This window comes from Frankliniella occidentalis, unplaced genomic scaffold (genome assembly GCF_000697945.3).
Source record: "Frankliniella occidentalis isolate FOCC.00 unplaced genomic scaffold, Focc_3.1 Scaffold129, whole genome shotgun sequence".
Taxonomy (NCBI): Eukaryota; Metazoa; Arthropoda; class Insecta; order Thysanoptera; family Thripidae; genus Frankliniella; species Frankliniella occidentalis.
The window spans coordinates 669,050-681,726 of NW_026267256.1; the positions used below are offsets into that span (position 1 = coordinate 669,050).

At 61.5% G+C, this 12,677-nt stretch overlaps 2 protein-coding genes across 2 annotated transcripts in view; one reads left to right on the top strand and one right to left on the bottom strand.

Annotated features, from left to right (window-relative positions):
• The window catches only part of LOC127748616 (calcyphosin-like protein), a gene marked incomplete in the record, with an annotated part of 10,512 nt that extends 2,714 nt beyond the window's left edge, over window positions 1-7,798 (bottom strand). Inside the window, 1 exon segment of the mRNA XM_052270613.1 lies at window positions 7,645-7,798.
• A 1,292-nt stretch (window positions 7,799-9,090) lies between these two features.
• On the top strand, window positions 9,091-12,636 carry LOC127750070 (sodium/potassium-transporting ATPase subunit alpha-like). The gene is made up of 6 exons (XM_052270617.1): window positions 9,091-10,056; window positions 10,180-10,679; window positions 10,755-11,061; window positions 11,125-11,535; window positions 11,638-12,457; window positions 12,534-12,636. The coding sequence occupies exons 1-5, from the start codon at window positions 9,646-9,648 to the stop codon at window positions 12,007-12,009; spliced, it is 2,001 nt and encodes a 666-aa protein (XP_052126577.1). The 5' UTR covers window positions 9,091-9,645; the 3' UTR covers window positions 12,010-12,457; window positions 12,534-12,636.
• Window positions 12,637-12,677: the final 41 nt, after the last annotated feature.

Genomic DNA, 12,677 nt, shown 5'->3' on the forward strand with positions numbered 1-12,677 from the left:
TCGAAACACGTTAGTTTGGGCTAGATTACATGTCCATTCTGCATTTTTCTGGATATTTTGCCTAGTTATGCGCTATTTATGTGTTTCGTGTGTTATGATGCGATCCACGCCAAAATATGCGATATTATGCGGTTCGGAAATGAACTCAGACGGTCATGTACATACCTAAACCATCGATAATTTTTCGTTTCGAAGTGTTTTAAAAAATTATGCGATTATGCGATCGCATAAAGTGCACATCCCTAGAGATGTATGTAAGTCGCCTAATAAATGACTGGTTCGGGGGCCCTAAGTAAGTCACACCCTCAGCTGGGGCGCCCTTGATTTACATTGTACAGTAGGCTGGCCAGCGACACGCGCGAGGCCGCGAGATAGAGGTCATCGTCGCCGTGGTCCCCGTTGGCAGCTCCCCGGTGAGGGTAGCGCAGGCGCCACCCCGCCACCCCGCTACCCCGCCGCTCCGCCGCCCGGCCGCCCCGCCCGGCCGCCCCGCCCGGCCTCCAAAGTCGGTGGCTTCCTCCGGCGCCATCGCCGTGCCGCCGTTTCCGCCGGTGCCGCCCAACGAGCGCTGATTATTCTCCCGCAGCCCGGCCAGAGCCCCACATAGGGGTGGTTCGGCGTGTCGGGCCGGCAAAGGCCGTTCCAGACTCAGTGGAGACTTAACTGCGGCGGCGGGCATAACGGGGAGCAGCCCCGGCCTGAGCGATCGGTTTACGGTGCAGCGGGTGGGGCGGGGTGGTCGCGTGCCGTCGGGGCGTAAGGGGCCCGACGGCTGTCGTCCAAGGCGTGAGCAGATAAGGCGCCCACGGAGGCGTCGGGCCGGACGGTGGCGCGCAGACGTTCATTTACCCATCAGGGGCCCGTGTGTCTTGCTCACAGCTGCTACTCCTGCTCAAGGCGGCCGTGGTCGTCATCTCGGCCCGCGATGACTCCGTGCCGCTCAGCAGGCCCCACCGGCGGCGGGGCGGCCAGGCTTGGCGGGCAGCAGGAGCAGGGCGGGGCGCAATCAGTGAGCAGAACACGCACCCGAGTATCGACCAGGCCCGGGGGGCGCGACGAGGACGGCGGGGCGGGGCGGGCTCGGTGACCTGAACGGTCAGCCTCTGCGACAGCTGGGCCGACCCATGCTGGATATCGTCCGACGTTTCCTCCATGACCCATTACAGAACTTTCCATTTCTTTCTCTCAGTTTGGTATTTTCTGTCGCTCGATGAGTCCGGCTCGAGCTGAGTAGCCACTCCCACTTAAGAAGTCTTCTCTGTCTTCTGACTTTGTTCATCCGTGTGCTAGCGTGCTAGGGCGAGCTTTCCGACTATGGAAGTTTTCGTTTTTATTCTTTTAGTGGCCTTTAATTTGAAAGTGGATGCACACTGTCGATGTCTCTCCTGACCCTGACCCGGGGGGTGGGTCGGTTCAGGGGGGACTCCGTACTAGCCGGCCCCACCCCACGTCTCGCTCCAGACAGACGGGGTGGTCGACCTGCACCAGAGCTTAATGGCTCGAACGGTGGTCAAGGAGACCGCAGGCAGACCGGAGGGCGGCGCGGCCGGCACGCCAGGGCAGGTCAGCCTGTACCCTCCTGCCCCCTGGCGGTGCAGTCACCCCCTTCCCCCCACACACCCCCAACCCTTCGTCCCGCATTCAACCACCCTCAAGGCCGAATCCCTTGACTATGCCGGGGGGCCCTGCTGTCTATGTCCGTGCGCACCCACCCTGAGGAGGGGATGGAGGGGCGCGGAGGGCCGGGCATTGCGTCGGCGTCGACGTCTTGGGGTTGGGGGACGTGACGTCGGGAACGCGTGCGACCGGGGCCGGGCGGCGGAGGCGCTGTGTCAACTTCATCACAAGTCGGCCAGGGACGACTTTGAAAGGCGGCGGGGCGGGGCAGAGCAGGGGTGCGACGGGGGTCCTGTGCCCCTCCTGAAGGCGCGGGCGTTGAGTGAGCGCCTCATCAGCAGCGCCGCGTCGATTCCCCGCGGTGATGAGGGCGACTCCTCGCCTCCCGCGGACGGCGCCTCCTCACGCGACCGCGCCCGCCGCGGGGGCCGCGGGGGCCGCGGGGGCCGCCGGGGCCGACTTTGGTTTTCCCCGCGACGCCGTCCCCGACTATCGGAGGAGCACCAAAGTAGTAGGAGGAGGAGGAGATATCGGCGCCCGAATCTCACGCAGGAGGCGCGCGACCAGCAGAAAGCAGGAGGGATAGATTAGCTGGGAGACGATCAGGAAATGGTGGCAGGCCGCGGCACGCAACGGCCTCCGGGGTCATAATTTATGAAATTATGGTTCAAATGAACGAATAGAGACTTGGAAACAGGAGGAAAGGAGGAAAGGGAGGGGGGAGGTTGGGCTCACACGCCTTGTCAAGGAGACCTCAACGCTTGGCGCCAGTAAGTCACGCAACACACGGCCAGCGGCGTAGCAAAGGAAAAGACAAACACCGAGAGGGGGAGATGCTGGCCGCGCAGCACGAGGAGGAAGCCGAGCCGCACGGGACAGTTTGACGGGCATCACAGCAGCGCCAGAGACTATTGAGCGTCGATTAAATAATTGGCCCTCAGGCAAGGACGGCCGCTCGCACACATGGGCGGTATGCGAGGAGGACTTGGTGCGAGATGGACTTACGGTGAGAGTTCATCCTCCTCTTCTTGAGCATGTTGTCGGGCGCGGGGCCGCGCGAGTGCGCGGCGAGGCGGGCGAGGCTAGGTGGGGCGCGGCGGCGGCGGCGCGTGGTCGGGGCTGCGGGGGCTCGTCGGTCCCGCCCTCCACATGGCTGCGTCCCGGGGGCGGCTCGGGGCGCACTGCCTCTGGGGCCCGGCCCAGGGGGGCCCAGCACGGCCCGAGCCGCCACCGCCCCCACCACGCGGCCGCCGCCGCCGGAGGCACCAGCAGGCGAGGAGGGGGCGGGGGCAGGAGGCGACGCAAGAGGGTGCCGCCAACGCCAAGACATCGTCCAAGTAGACGCCGATGTCCTGGAGGAGGGTGGTGAGTGACAGGGGAGGTGACGACGTATCGGTTATGGCGGGGGGCGCCGCAACGAGCAGAATACACAGCCAGAAATGCATTTGGACAAACCGGGGCAACCGGTCTGCGTTTCGGACTTGGACAGTCGTGTGCCCGTGCCCCCGCCGCGGCCCGCACGGTCGCCGAGCGCTATGCTGGAAATCGATCTACCTATCATCAGATTACCGCCTCTAATAGGGACAGCACGCTGACCGGGCCGCAGCACGACCGCCGCGCCGCCACGACGACCACTTCGGCACGCAGGCAGCGCGGGGTGTCCGCGAGGACTTCCCCCGGGGGGCCCACGGCGAGCGGAGTAGCGCCGCCTGCACCCCTGCGACCCCGCGGCGGCGGCACTCCGCGGGTGTCTTACTGACGTGGAGTATGTGCGGACGTGGAAGGGTGCCTGGGCGGCCTGGCGCGCCAGCCCGCACCCGCGAGTGGCCGCTCTGAGAAGCTCACGCACAGCACCACGCCCTTACACTCGCCACTCGCCACACCCCGCACCCGCCCCACCACACCCCACTTCCACGCCCGCGAACGCACGACCGTGCAATTTGCCTGCCATTTGCTTAAACGATTTCGTTAACGACAAGAGTAGGTACAGTGCGTGGGGGTCGCGACACGATCGCCCTGTATAAAAGAAAGTCAAGTCCACTCGACTCGACGACGTGATCGAGACAATCGATCACGCACTCGCAGCGCGAGATTACCCCTTCACGCAATTATACCTCAGGACGAAGCTGAAGCGAGAAGCTGAAAAGGAAATCGATTGTACACGGCCGTTAGCACACGTGCGGGGCGCGCGGGGAGGACTGTGGCGTGTACGACAAAGCGCGGGGGAGACGCGCGGTACCGCAAAGCACCGCGGCACACGTACATCTTTCATCCTGCTGTCAGGGAGCGCGGCCCCGCCGGCCTCCACCGGCGACGACAGTGGCGGCGACCTGGACACTCACGGCGGCGGCGACCAGACCCCCCGCCCCCCTCCCACCCCTCCTCGCACTTTGCGAAGCGCCCCACTTCCTCGCCCCGGAGTAGGGGCCCCTCGCATAGTGCATCGGCGGGGGCCCCGCGCGACGCGACCCGCCGAAGCCAACATAAGTAATTTGTTTGCGTGGCGTCCCGCTCGTCTGTCGGCACAACGATAAGCGACTGTTCTGCGTATCGGTGAATGCGAGATGAGAAAACCTGGAAATATGACGGGGATGAAAACATTTACCCGACTTGGTCTATCTTTACTGCCTTCCTCACACACGATGAGCTGCTCCCCGTCTATCTCGTGCACACTACTAGACCCGTTTCGCAGGAAGGGTCGGCCTCCACTTCGTGACTTCGTGTCGCAGGAGGTAGGTAGTGTAGCAGGGCCGTCCTGCTGGGGTCTTTTGGTAAAACGCGTCCGGTCGAGTCGATACCTCCTGCCCCCTTTACTCCCCCCACCCACGCCCAACCCTTCCCGGCGACCCGTGCGCCGCCTTCTAGTGCGGCGAAGGTATTGATACGAGGGGCACCACTGAGGAGGACACACAAGGGCCGCGGCCACCGGGGAAGAGGGAAGGAAAAAGGGGTCGCCGAAAAAAGGGGGGCTCTATATTGCTGGTCGGGAAAGCTTGACAGGTAATCAATGTGTTTCGAAGAGTCGCGTCGCCATCATTTGGGGCAAACTGGACGGCCGGCCGGCCCAGTCTGGAGATACAGACCCGAGCGTGAGGGCTTTCGGCTTTGCTAGAGTCCAAAACCGACCGCGACCGGTCAATATTGATGGTCGTACGTCCGCAACGGAACAGGGCGGCGAGTGACTTTGGGTGTTTCCCGGGCACGCGTGAGTGGTGGGGGCGAGCGGAACGCGCGTGTGAGAGTAACAGGTGGTAGGCCAGGGCCCCGCACAGCCGAGAGGCGGGTTGCCTACCTACTGGTCCGCAGGGGCCCCGCCTCCGATAAGAGAGTGTGCGTGGGCGAGCGGGTAGGCCAGAACCCCACACGGCCGAGATGCGGGTTGCCTACCTACTCGTCCGCAGGGGCCCCGCGCCCCGCCTCCGAGAGGAGAGCAGTGCGCGGGCGGGGCCGGGCCGCTCCGAGGAGCAATTTGTAGCGAGGAGTCGGGCGACAGTGAGCAGCCCGCCCGCGGCCGCCTCACCAGAGGCAGCTCCCGGATGCCCCGCCCTGCCCCGCCCCGCCCGTCTCTCCCATGCCTTGTCAAGGTGAAGGTCGCACTCGCCGGGCGGCCGCGGGCGGGCCCCTACTTTTTGAGAGTCCCCCCACAACTGAGTCACCTCGCGGAGCGCGAAGGGGAATGAAAATGGATGGCGAGCGGAGAAAGAAAGAGAGAGAAAGAGATGGAAGAGGAACCGGCGGCGGCGAACATCGTAATGGCTAATGCACGACGGGGACCGGCCGGCGAGTGCGAGAGAGACGATAGTGGAAGGTACGCGCACATCAGCAGGACACGCCCGCCGTGTCAGTCAAACACGGAACATTTCTCTCCCATCGCGTCGCCGTCGCACCACAGCACCAAGAGAGGAGGCGCGCCGCTTTTTTTTAAATGAGAATATCGTTGCTCAATGCCATTACAACGATGTCGTCCCGCAGATTTGTCACTCCCATTTTACGAGTGTGTGGGGCTGACAAAAGAAATGAGTGATGACATAAGTTGTGAAACTAAAAATGTAAAAATATAGCCACGGTATTCTTGTTTTCAGACAGTTTTGTTTACAGTGCTGGTCGGCCCACCACGCCGCGAAAGGCCCGCTCCGCTCCGGCCGGCCCCGGCCCGCCCCGCCCCGCCATCCTCGACGGATCGGCCCGATCACGAGTTGCTGCAGGTCGCGGCGGCGCTCTGCGGGGAACGGGGCTCCGTGCTCGCTATGGATTACCCATCACCCCGGCCCAGCGACGGGTCTTTCCGGACTCTTTCACTTTATCTGCACGGAAAAAAAAGAATTAGCTAAATTAGCTAATGCATTCGCTAATATGGCCTTAGATGAGAATATTAGCTCTCCTAGCTAATTCTTAGCAAGGAGAGCTAATAAATTAGCCATAACAGTTGTGTACAAAATAAAGCAACTAGCTGTGAAAGCTAATATTTTAGCTTTCTTAGCTGGGAATTAGCTAGGAAAGCTAATATTCTTATCTAAGGCCATATTAGCGAATGCATTAGCTAATTTAGCTAATTCTTTTTTTTCCGTGTGATCGTTTACTGACAGGCGCATTTCCCCCGTTCGCGGCGGCGACTATTTGATGGCTTGTTTAAGGAAAGTAGTTTACGAGTCTTTCCACCACGGCGGGTGCAGCTGATGCCGCCGGGCGCTAATGGCTCCTAAAGCTACTATAACTGCTGCATCGGGGCAACTCGGCTGACTCGGCCGACTCGGCCAGTGATTGAATAAGGTCTCTGCAGCCTACCCACAGCAACACCGGCCGCGGGTCGTGGGCCGGCTCACAACTCGACTCATGCTGGCGCTAATGACCTACTTGTCCATTGCGTTACGCGACACCGAGAGACAACCTCTCCCTCCCCCCCCCTCTTTTTGGCTTGGACGAGCTTTACCAGGCATTCTCCTCATCCACCTGCTGGCTTCACTGCTTCGATGATTGTTTATTAAATTCTCTCATCCATTCATCATTGATGGACGCGTGACAGAAGACGGCGCTTTTCACCTTCAAATTACAAATATATACACATATCGATTCTTATCGCGTTTGGATAAGCATTTCTGATCAGAGGCCAGGCCTCAGGCCACAGACGTGACCGTGGTGGGCAGAGGCGCCTATTCGCGAAGTTCAGCGGGACTGCCGACTGATTCAGAAAGCGCGTTCAAGTGTGAGTGCGACGAGGGCGGAGTCCGCTGCTGCTGGGGGGTTCCCCGGCAGGCGTCTCTATCGCGGAGACCATGACCGTCCTGCGGGTCAGCGTTTAGTGCAGTCCGGCCGGCGCGGCCCAAAAGGGAGAGGACAGCCAGCCGCACTGCGGCACGCCCGACGTCACCCTACCTCCTTCCCCGCCTCGCCTCCCACCTTGTATCGCTTTTATCTTTTCCCTTCCTTCTGTGCCTGTCTCTTTCTCTCTCAGACGCCGGGAAGCTTCTCTAGGTCAGGGTTGGCCGTCGCACTTCCCCCACCACAACCACCACCAGCCTCAGGACCAGCTGCAGCTGAGGGACGGAGGCGGTACGAGCAAGTGAGAGAGGGAGAGGGGTGGGAGAGGGAGAAACATTCTCTGCAGCGGATGACGTCGGCGTGTACTGTACCTAAAAGCAGCACCATTCTAGGGATCCGTTTTGCTGTTTTGCCGCGCCCTGATAATTTCCCAGCAATCGCGGGTTGAATTTGCGATAAGGAGCAGGTGGCGGATACGCCCCGTTATCAGGGCTGAGTGCGTGCCGGGCGCGGGGCGGGCGTGACCCAGCCAGAAATTGACAGTCGACTCAACGTTGAATCGACGTCGAAGTCGGATGTTACGTTGAATTTTATTGGACCATACAATGGTCAGATCAAGGTTTTTCAACGTCGATGCATTTCCGGCAGGGTGAGAACGGCACCCTGGTCGCGGCCAGCTGCGTGGGCAGCTGCCAGCAGGTGCCACATCCGTTACGACCCTTACGGCCCAGCTGAAGCTGCGCCCAGCCGGCGGCATGGTGTACTCACGGTGAGGACGCTGGTGAGGTCGCTGGCGAACCTTTCGGTCCGGCCGGCGGTTGAGTCGGTCGTGAGCGTGCGGAGCGGGGACGAGCGGGTGCGTACACACACGTTCCAGCAACAGCAGCAGCGGACTGGACTGAGGGGACCGAGCGGCGCGGCACCGGGGCTGCTAGACTCGATGACTGTCCTCTCCCGCCCCACCCCGCCCCGCCCCTCCCGCTTCCCGCCAAACAGCTCGCGCGTTAAGCGCCACCTGGCGGCGGAGTGCGGGACTGGCACTGGCGGCGGCCTGGAGGGCGAACACGACGACGACGATGACGGTGACGGGAGGGACGACCGACGACGGCGCCGGAAGTTGCACTGCATTTCGGACGCAGAGGTCGTCTCGTTTAGTCGCATGCGTGCGCATCACGCCCAAATCCTTCCCCCATCTCGTTTAAGGGGGCCTGTTTGCGTAATTGGCCGAATGCAAGTGGTCGGGGACCCCTCCACGTTCTCATGCACACTCTAGTGCTCCTGCCGCTGCTGCAGCTACAACGGCGAGGAACCAACCTGAGAACTGCAAGAAAAATCCGAATTCGGAGTTATTGCCCCCTCGGAACTTGGAAAAATCACGAGAGAAATGCGGAGACACAGGCTAAGAATTATTTTCTGTCCCGCTGATTTTGTTGTGAAAACAGCAAAAGTTGTTTCTGTTTTGTCGCCCGTGTCTGTCGCTCGCTGCCGCTGCCCGAGCGCTTTGTGGGGAAGTCCCATTACAACTGGCCGGCAATAAGTGTCGCGACGGACACGTCACGCATGCATGATACACGAGGCTTCATGGACGCGCCGGACAAGGGGTGGTTTGTCGTCCCTGCGCGCGCGCACGCACACCCTGCTCGCACACACGGGCACACTGCTCGCACACACGGACACACACGCACACCTGTGCGGACTGGAAAGCCGTGCGGTATCGCCTCCCATCTTTCCGCAGCTTATCGGCGACTTTATATGGAGTACTAGTAGAGCACACCCGACCGTACCGCGCAGCAACACGCAGCAACTTTTGTAACCCCTACTAAACGCCATCAGCGCCAGCACCTCCACCACATCAAGGCAAATCCATATTTTGGTGCCACCGAAATACCACAAGTTACAACACTGCGACTACATTTTTTTCAGTTTACCTCGTACATACCAGTCAATAGTAGGGCGTTTTTCTTTTAAATTTGTTCCTTTTTGGAAACAACCACTACACTGCAGTGCACTCTGTATCAGCTCGCTTCGACGACTAGAGGTGCTCTCGAGTGCGCAGCGGTGCGCGGGGGTCCTGAGAGGAGGGGAGGGGGAGGGCAGGGCGGAGGGAGGAGCCATTGATTGTCCTCCCTCCTCGTCGTTCTGCTCGATCAACCTCAAGACCCTCCAGAGCAACCACGCCCAACTCCCACTCCTTGCCTCATTGTACTGTACAACTGACATAATATTCACACAGCGAAAAATAAATAATTGTAGTTGCACGGCTCGTCAGTTTCTCTCATATTCATTCGGCAAATTACAGGAGCTCGGCGCCTGCGAGACTCGGGGTAGGCCACCCCGCAAGACACGCATGCACCGAAGGAGAACTTTTGCCTACCCATCAGGCGCTATGAGACCTTTGTATGGGCATGGGCTGAACTTGGTACTTTCTGGTCACATCTTTTGTTCCAACAACAGAAAAAATATATTAGATGCAACGAAAGATGCACGTTACATCCATAAAATTTTGTTAAGCTGGAGACACAATTATTTTTTTTATTCGAATTTACGAAAATTTTGTTGAATTCTAATTTTTAATCTCGCCCTTTCGTCGGTCTTCACGCAGAAGCGAAAAGGCGCTCGCATTCTCGGCACTCACCCGCGCGGTTTTCGCGCTGCGATTGGCAACACTGCTTGGCTCGCGACTGTTAACGGCAAGTGCACAAGGCTAAGGGCGACCCTAACCTCTGCCGGCACGGTGCGCGGGTGCGCGGCCGTCCGTCCGCCCATAGGATGGCGACGTCGTCCAACAACACCGTGTTCCACTACGGCCATCGCGACCACACGCTCGAGGACCTGAAGCACGAGGAGGTGTACGACGACCACAGCATCCCGCTGACCGAGCTGTGCGCCCGCCTCGAGACGGACCTGGACGTGGGCCTGGACGAGGGCGAGGCGCGCCGACGGCTGCAGGAGAACGGCCCCAACGCCCTGCCGCGCATCCCGCCGAAGGCCTGGTGGCGCCTCCTGCTCAAGCACGTGTTCGGCGCCTTCTCGGTGCTGCTCTGGGTGGCCGCCGTGCTCTGCATCGTGTGCTACCTGGTCGAGGAGCACATGCATCCGGACGGCCCCAAGGACAACCTGTTCCTCGGCGTCCTCATCCTGATCATCATCGCCATCACCAGCGTGTTCGGCTACTTTCAGGCAAGTTCCGTCTATGAACAAGAAGTTGTTCCGCTGAATCGACGGTAGTATTTTGTATCTCAGAACGACGAACTTTTGTTGTCAATGTTCATTTGCCGTCGACTCGACGTGAAACGTGTGCAGGAGAAGAGAAGCGCGGACATCATAGCCGCCTTCCAGAAGATGTTGCGGCCGTCGTCGCGGGTGCTGCGCGGCGGCCGTGTGCGCAGCATGCCCTCCGAGGCGCTGGTCGTCGGGGACGTGGTGCACCTCGCCATGGGCGACTGCGTGCCGGCCGACATCCGCGTCGTGGAGAACACGGGCTGCAAGCTGGACTTCTCCACGCTGACCGGCGAGAGCGACCCCGTGGCCGTGACGACCGTGGCCACGGACAACGACCCGCACCGCTCGCTCAACATGGCCTTCTTCTCCAACACGGTGGTGGAGGGGCTGGCCAAGGGCGTGGTGATCCGCGCCGCGGCCGACTCCACGGTGGGGCGCATCGCCGAGCTCACGGCCAAGATCGAGCCGGGCGACACGGCGCTCGACAAGGACATCAACTCGTTCCTGCGCGGAGTGGCCTACGTCTCGCTCGTGGCCAACATCGTCATCTTTGTGACTGCCATGGCCCTCGGCTACACGTGGTGGGTGCTCAGCGCACGCCACTGCCACTGCGGCAGCGCAGGCTGAGATGCGTGCTGACACCCTTCGTGCCGCAGGCTGGACAGCACCATCTTCGTCCTGGGCATGCTGGTGGCCACGATCCCGGAGGGGCTGCCCCTCACCGTGTCCGTGTGCATGTCGCTGGCCGCCAAGCGGATGGCGGGCAGGAACTGCATGGTCAAGGACATGGAGGCCGTCGTCACGATGGGCTTCACGTCCGTCATCTGCTCCGACAAGACGGGCACGCTCACGCAGAACAAGATGACGGTGGTGCGGCTGTGGTGGGAGGGCCGCGGGATGCACGCCGCGGCCGCGGACCTGCCGGCGGCGGACAGCGACCCCGGCCTGGCCGCGCTCGTGCAGGTGGGTCCGTGACTGGTCCTAGGCGGGCACGGCGGCTGCTGTGACGGTGTCGGCGAACCGCAGGTGGCGGCGCTCTGCAACCGCGCCCAGCTGACGACGGGAGGCCCGGGGCCCAACGGCAGCAAGGCCGTCGGCGACGCCTCGGAGGTGGCCATCCTCAAGTTCACCGAGGCGCGCTTCGGGGGCGTCTACGAGACGAGGCAGCGCTACGCCAAGGTGTACGAGGAGCCCTTCAACTCCTCCAAGAAGTACCAGCTGTCGGTGCACGAGCTGCCCGGCGGGCGCCACCTGGTGGCCGTCAAGGGCGCCCCGGAGCGCGTCCTGGAGATGTGCGACCGCGTACGCGTCAGGGGCAAGGAGGAGGCCCAAACTATCACCCCCGAGCTCGCCGCCGAGGTGCACGACGCGTGCGAGAGCATGGCCGAACAGGGCCAGCGGGTCCTCGCCTTCGCCAGGTCCACTACCGACGACAAGGTAGGTACGCCGCATATCTGAGCTCATCTTGGCCAAAGAAAGCTGATTGATATTCAGCGGCTGTGACCGGTCGGTTGATCCAAATGCAACCGTTGCGTGCAGGCGTTCCCAAAGGGCTTCAAGTTCACGGCCAAGAACGTCCCCCGGAAGAACCTGGCGTTCGTCGGCCTCATGGCCTTGGAGGACCCACCGCGCGAGACCGTCCCTGACGCCGTGGCCAAGTGCAGGCGCGCCGGGATCAAGGTCGTCATGATCACCGGCGACCACCCCACCACGGCCAAGTCCATCGCCAAGGAGGTGAGGCGGGGGGCGGGGCGGGCGGCAGCCGTAGGGTGTAGCAACCGCGGGGGCGCGGTGTGCTGTACAGGACGCACCTGCACGAGCAATTTTACAGCACATCTCTCTGACCGAACGGCCCGATCGAGTAGGCAGCTCGCACGCACGCCTGGTTTGTCGAATGGATGTACCACCTAGTACTTAAAAATTGTGTTGGAAAGGCACAGTTAGTTAGCAACGCATGCATGCGCGTGCGCGTTACCGGCGAAGCTCCGCGCCTCTCTCGCACAACCCTAGCTTCGCCGCTGGCGCGTGTTAACGTGGCCCGCATGCCGGCGCCATAATCCTCAACCTTGGGGTGCGCGCTGGGCCGGGAACTCCGTCGGTGCGCCACGCGTCGTCGGGCTCGGGTTCGAATCCTTCCTGAGGCGAGGTGTCCGTTTGTCGTCCCCGTGCGCCCCCGGGCGCGGGCCAGGTAGGCATCTTCTCGCCCGACCAGAAGATCGCGTCCGACGTGGCCCGCGCCAAGAAGGTGCCCGTGGCCGAGGTCCGCGCCGAGGAGGCTGCCTGCCTCCTGATGACCGGCCCGGAGATCGTCGACTACACGAAGGAAATGCTCGCCGCGCTTCTAAATCGCTTCCCTGAGGTGCGTGGGGGCGAGGATCAACATCCCCTACCATAAAGATTCCGACTATGGATTCTCCCTTATGCAAATCATACAGATTGTCTTCGCTAGGACGTCACCCACGCAGAAGCTCCTGATCGTCGAGAGCTTCCAGAGCCTCGGACACATTGTGGCGGTGACTGGGGACGGCGTCAATGACTCACCGGCCCTGAAGGTGAGCTCCTCGAACTCCCAGGTGCTC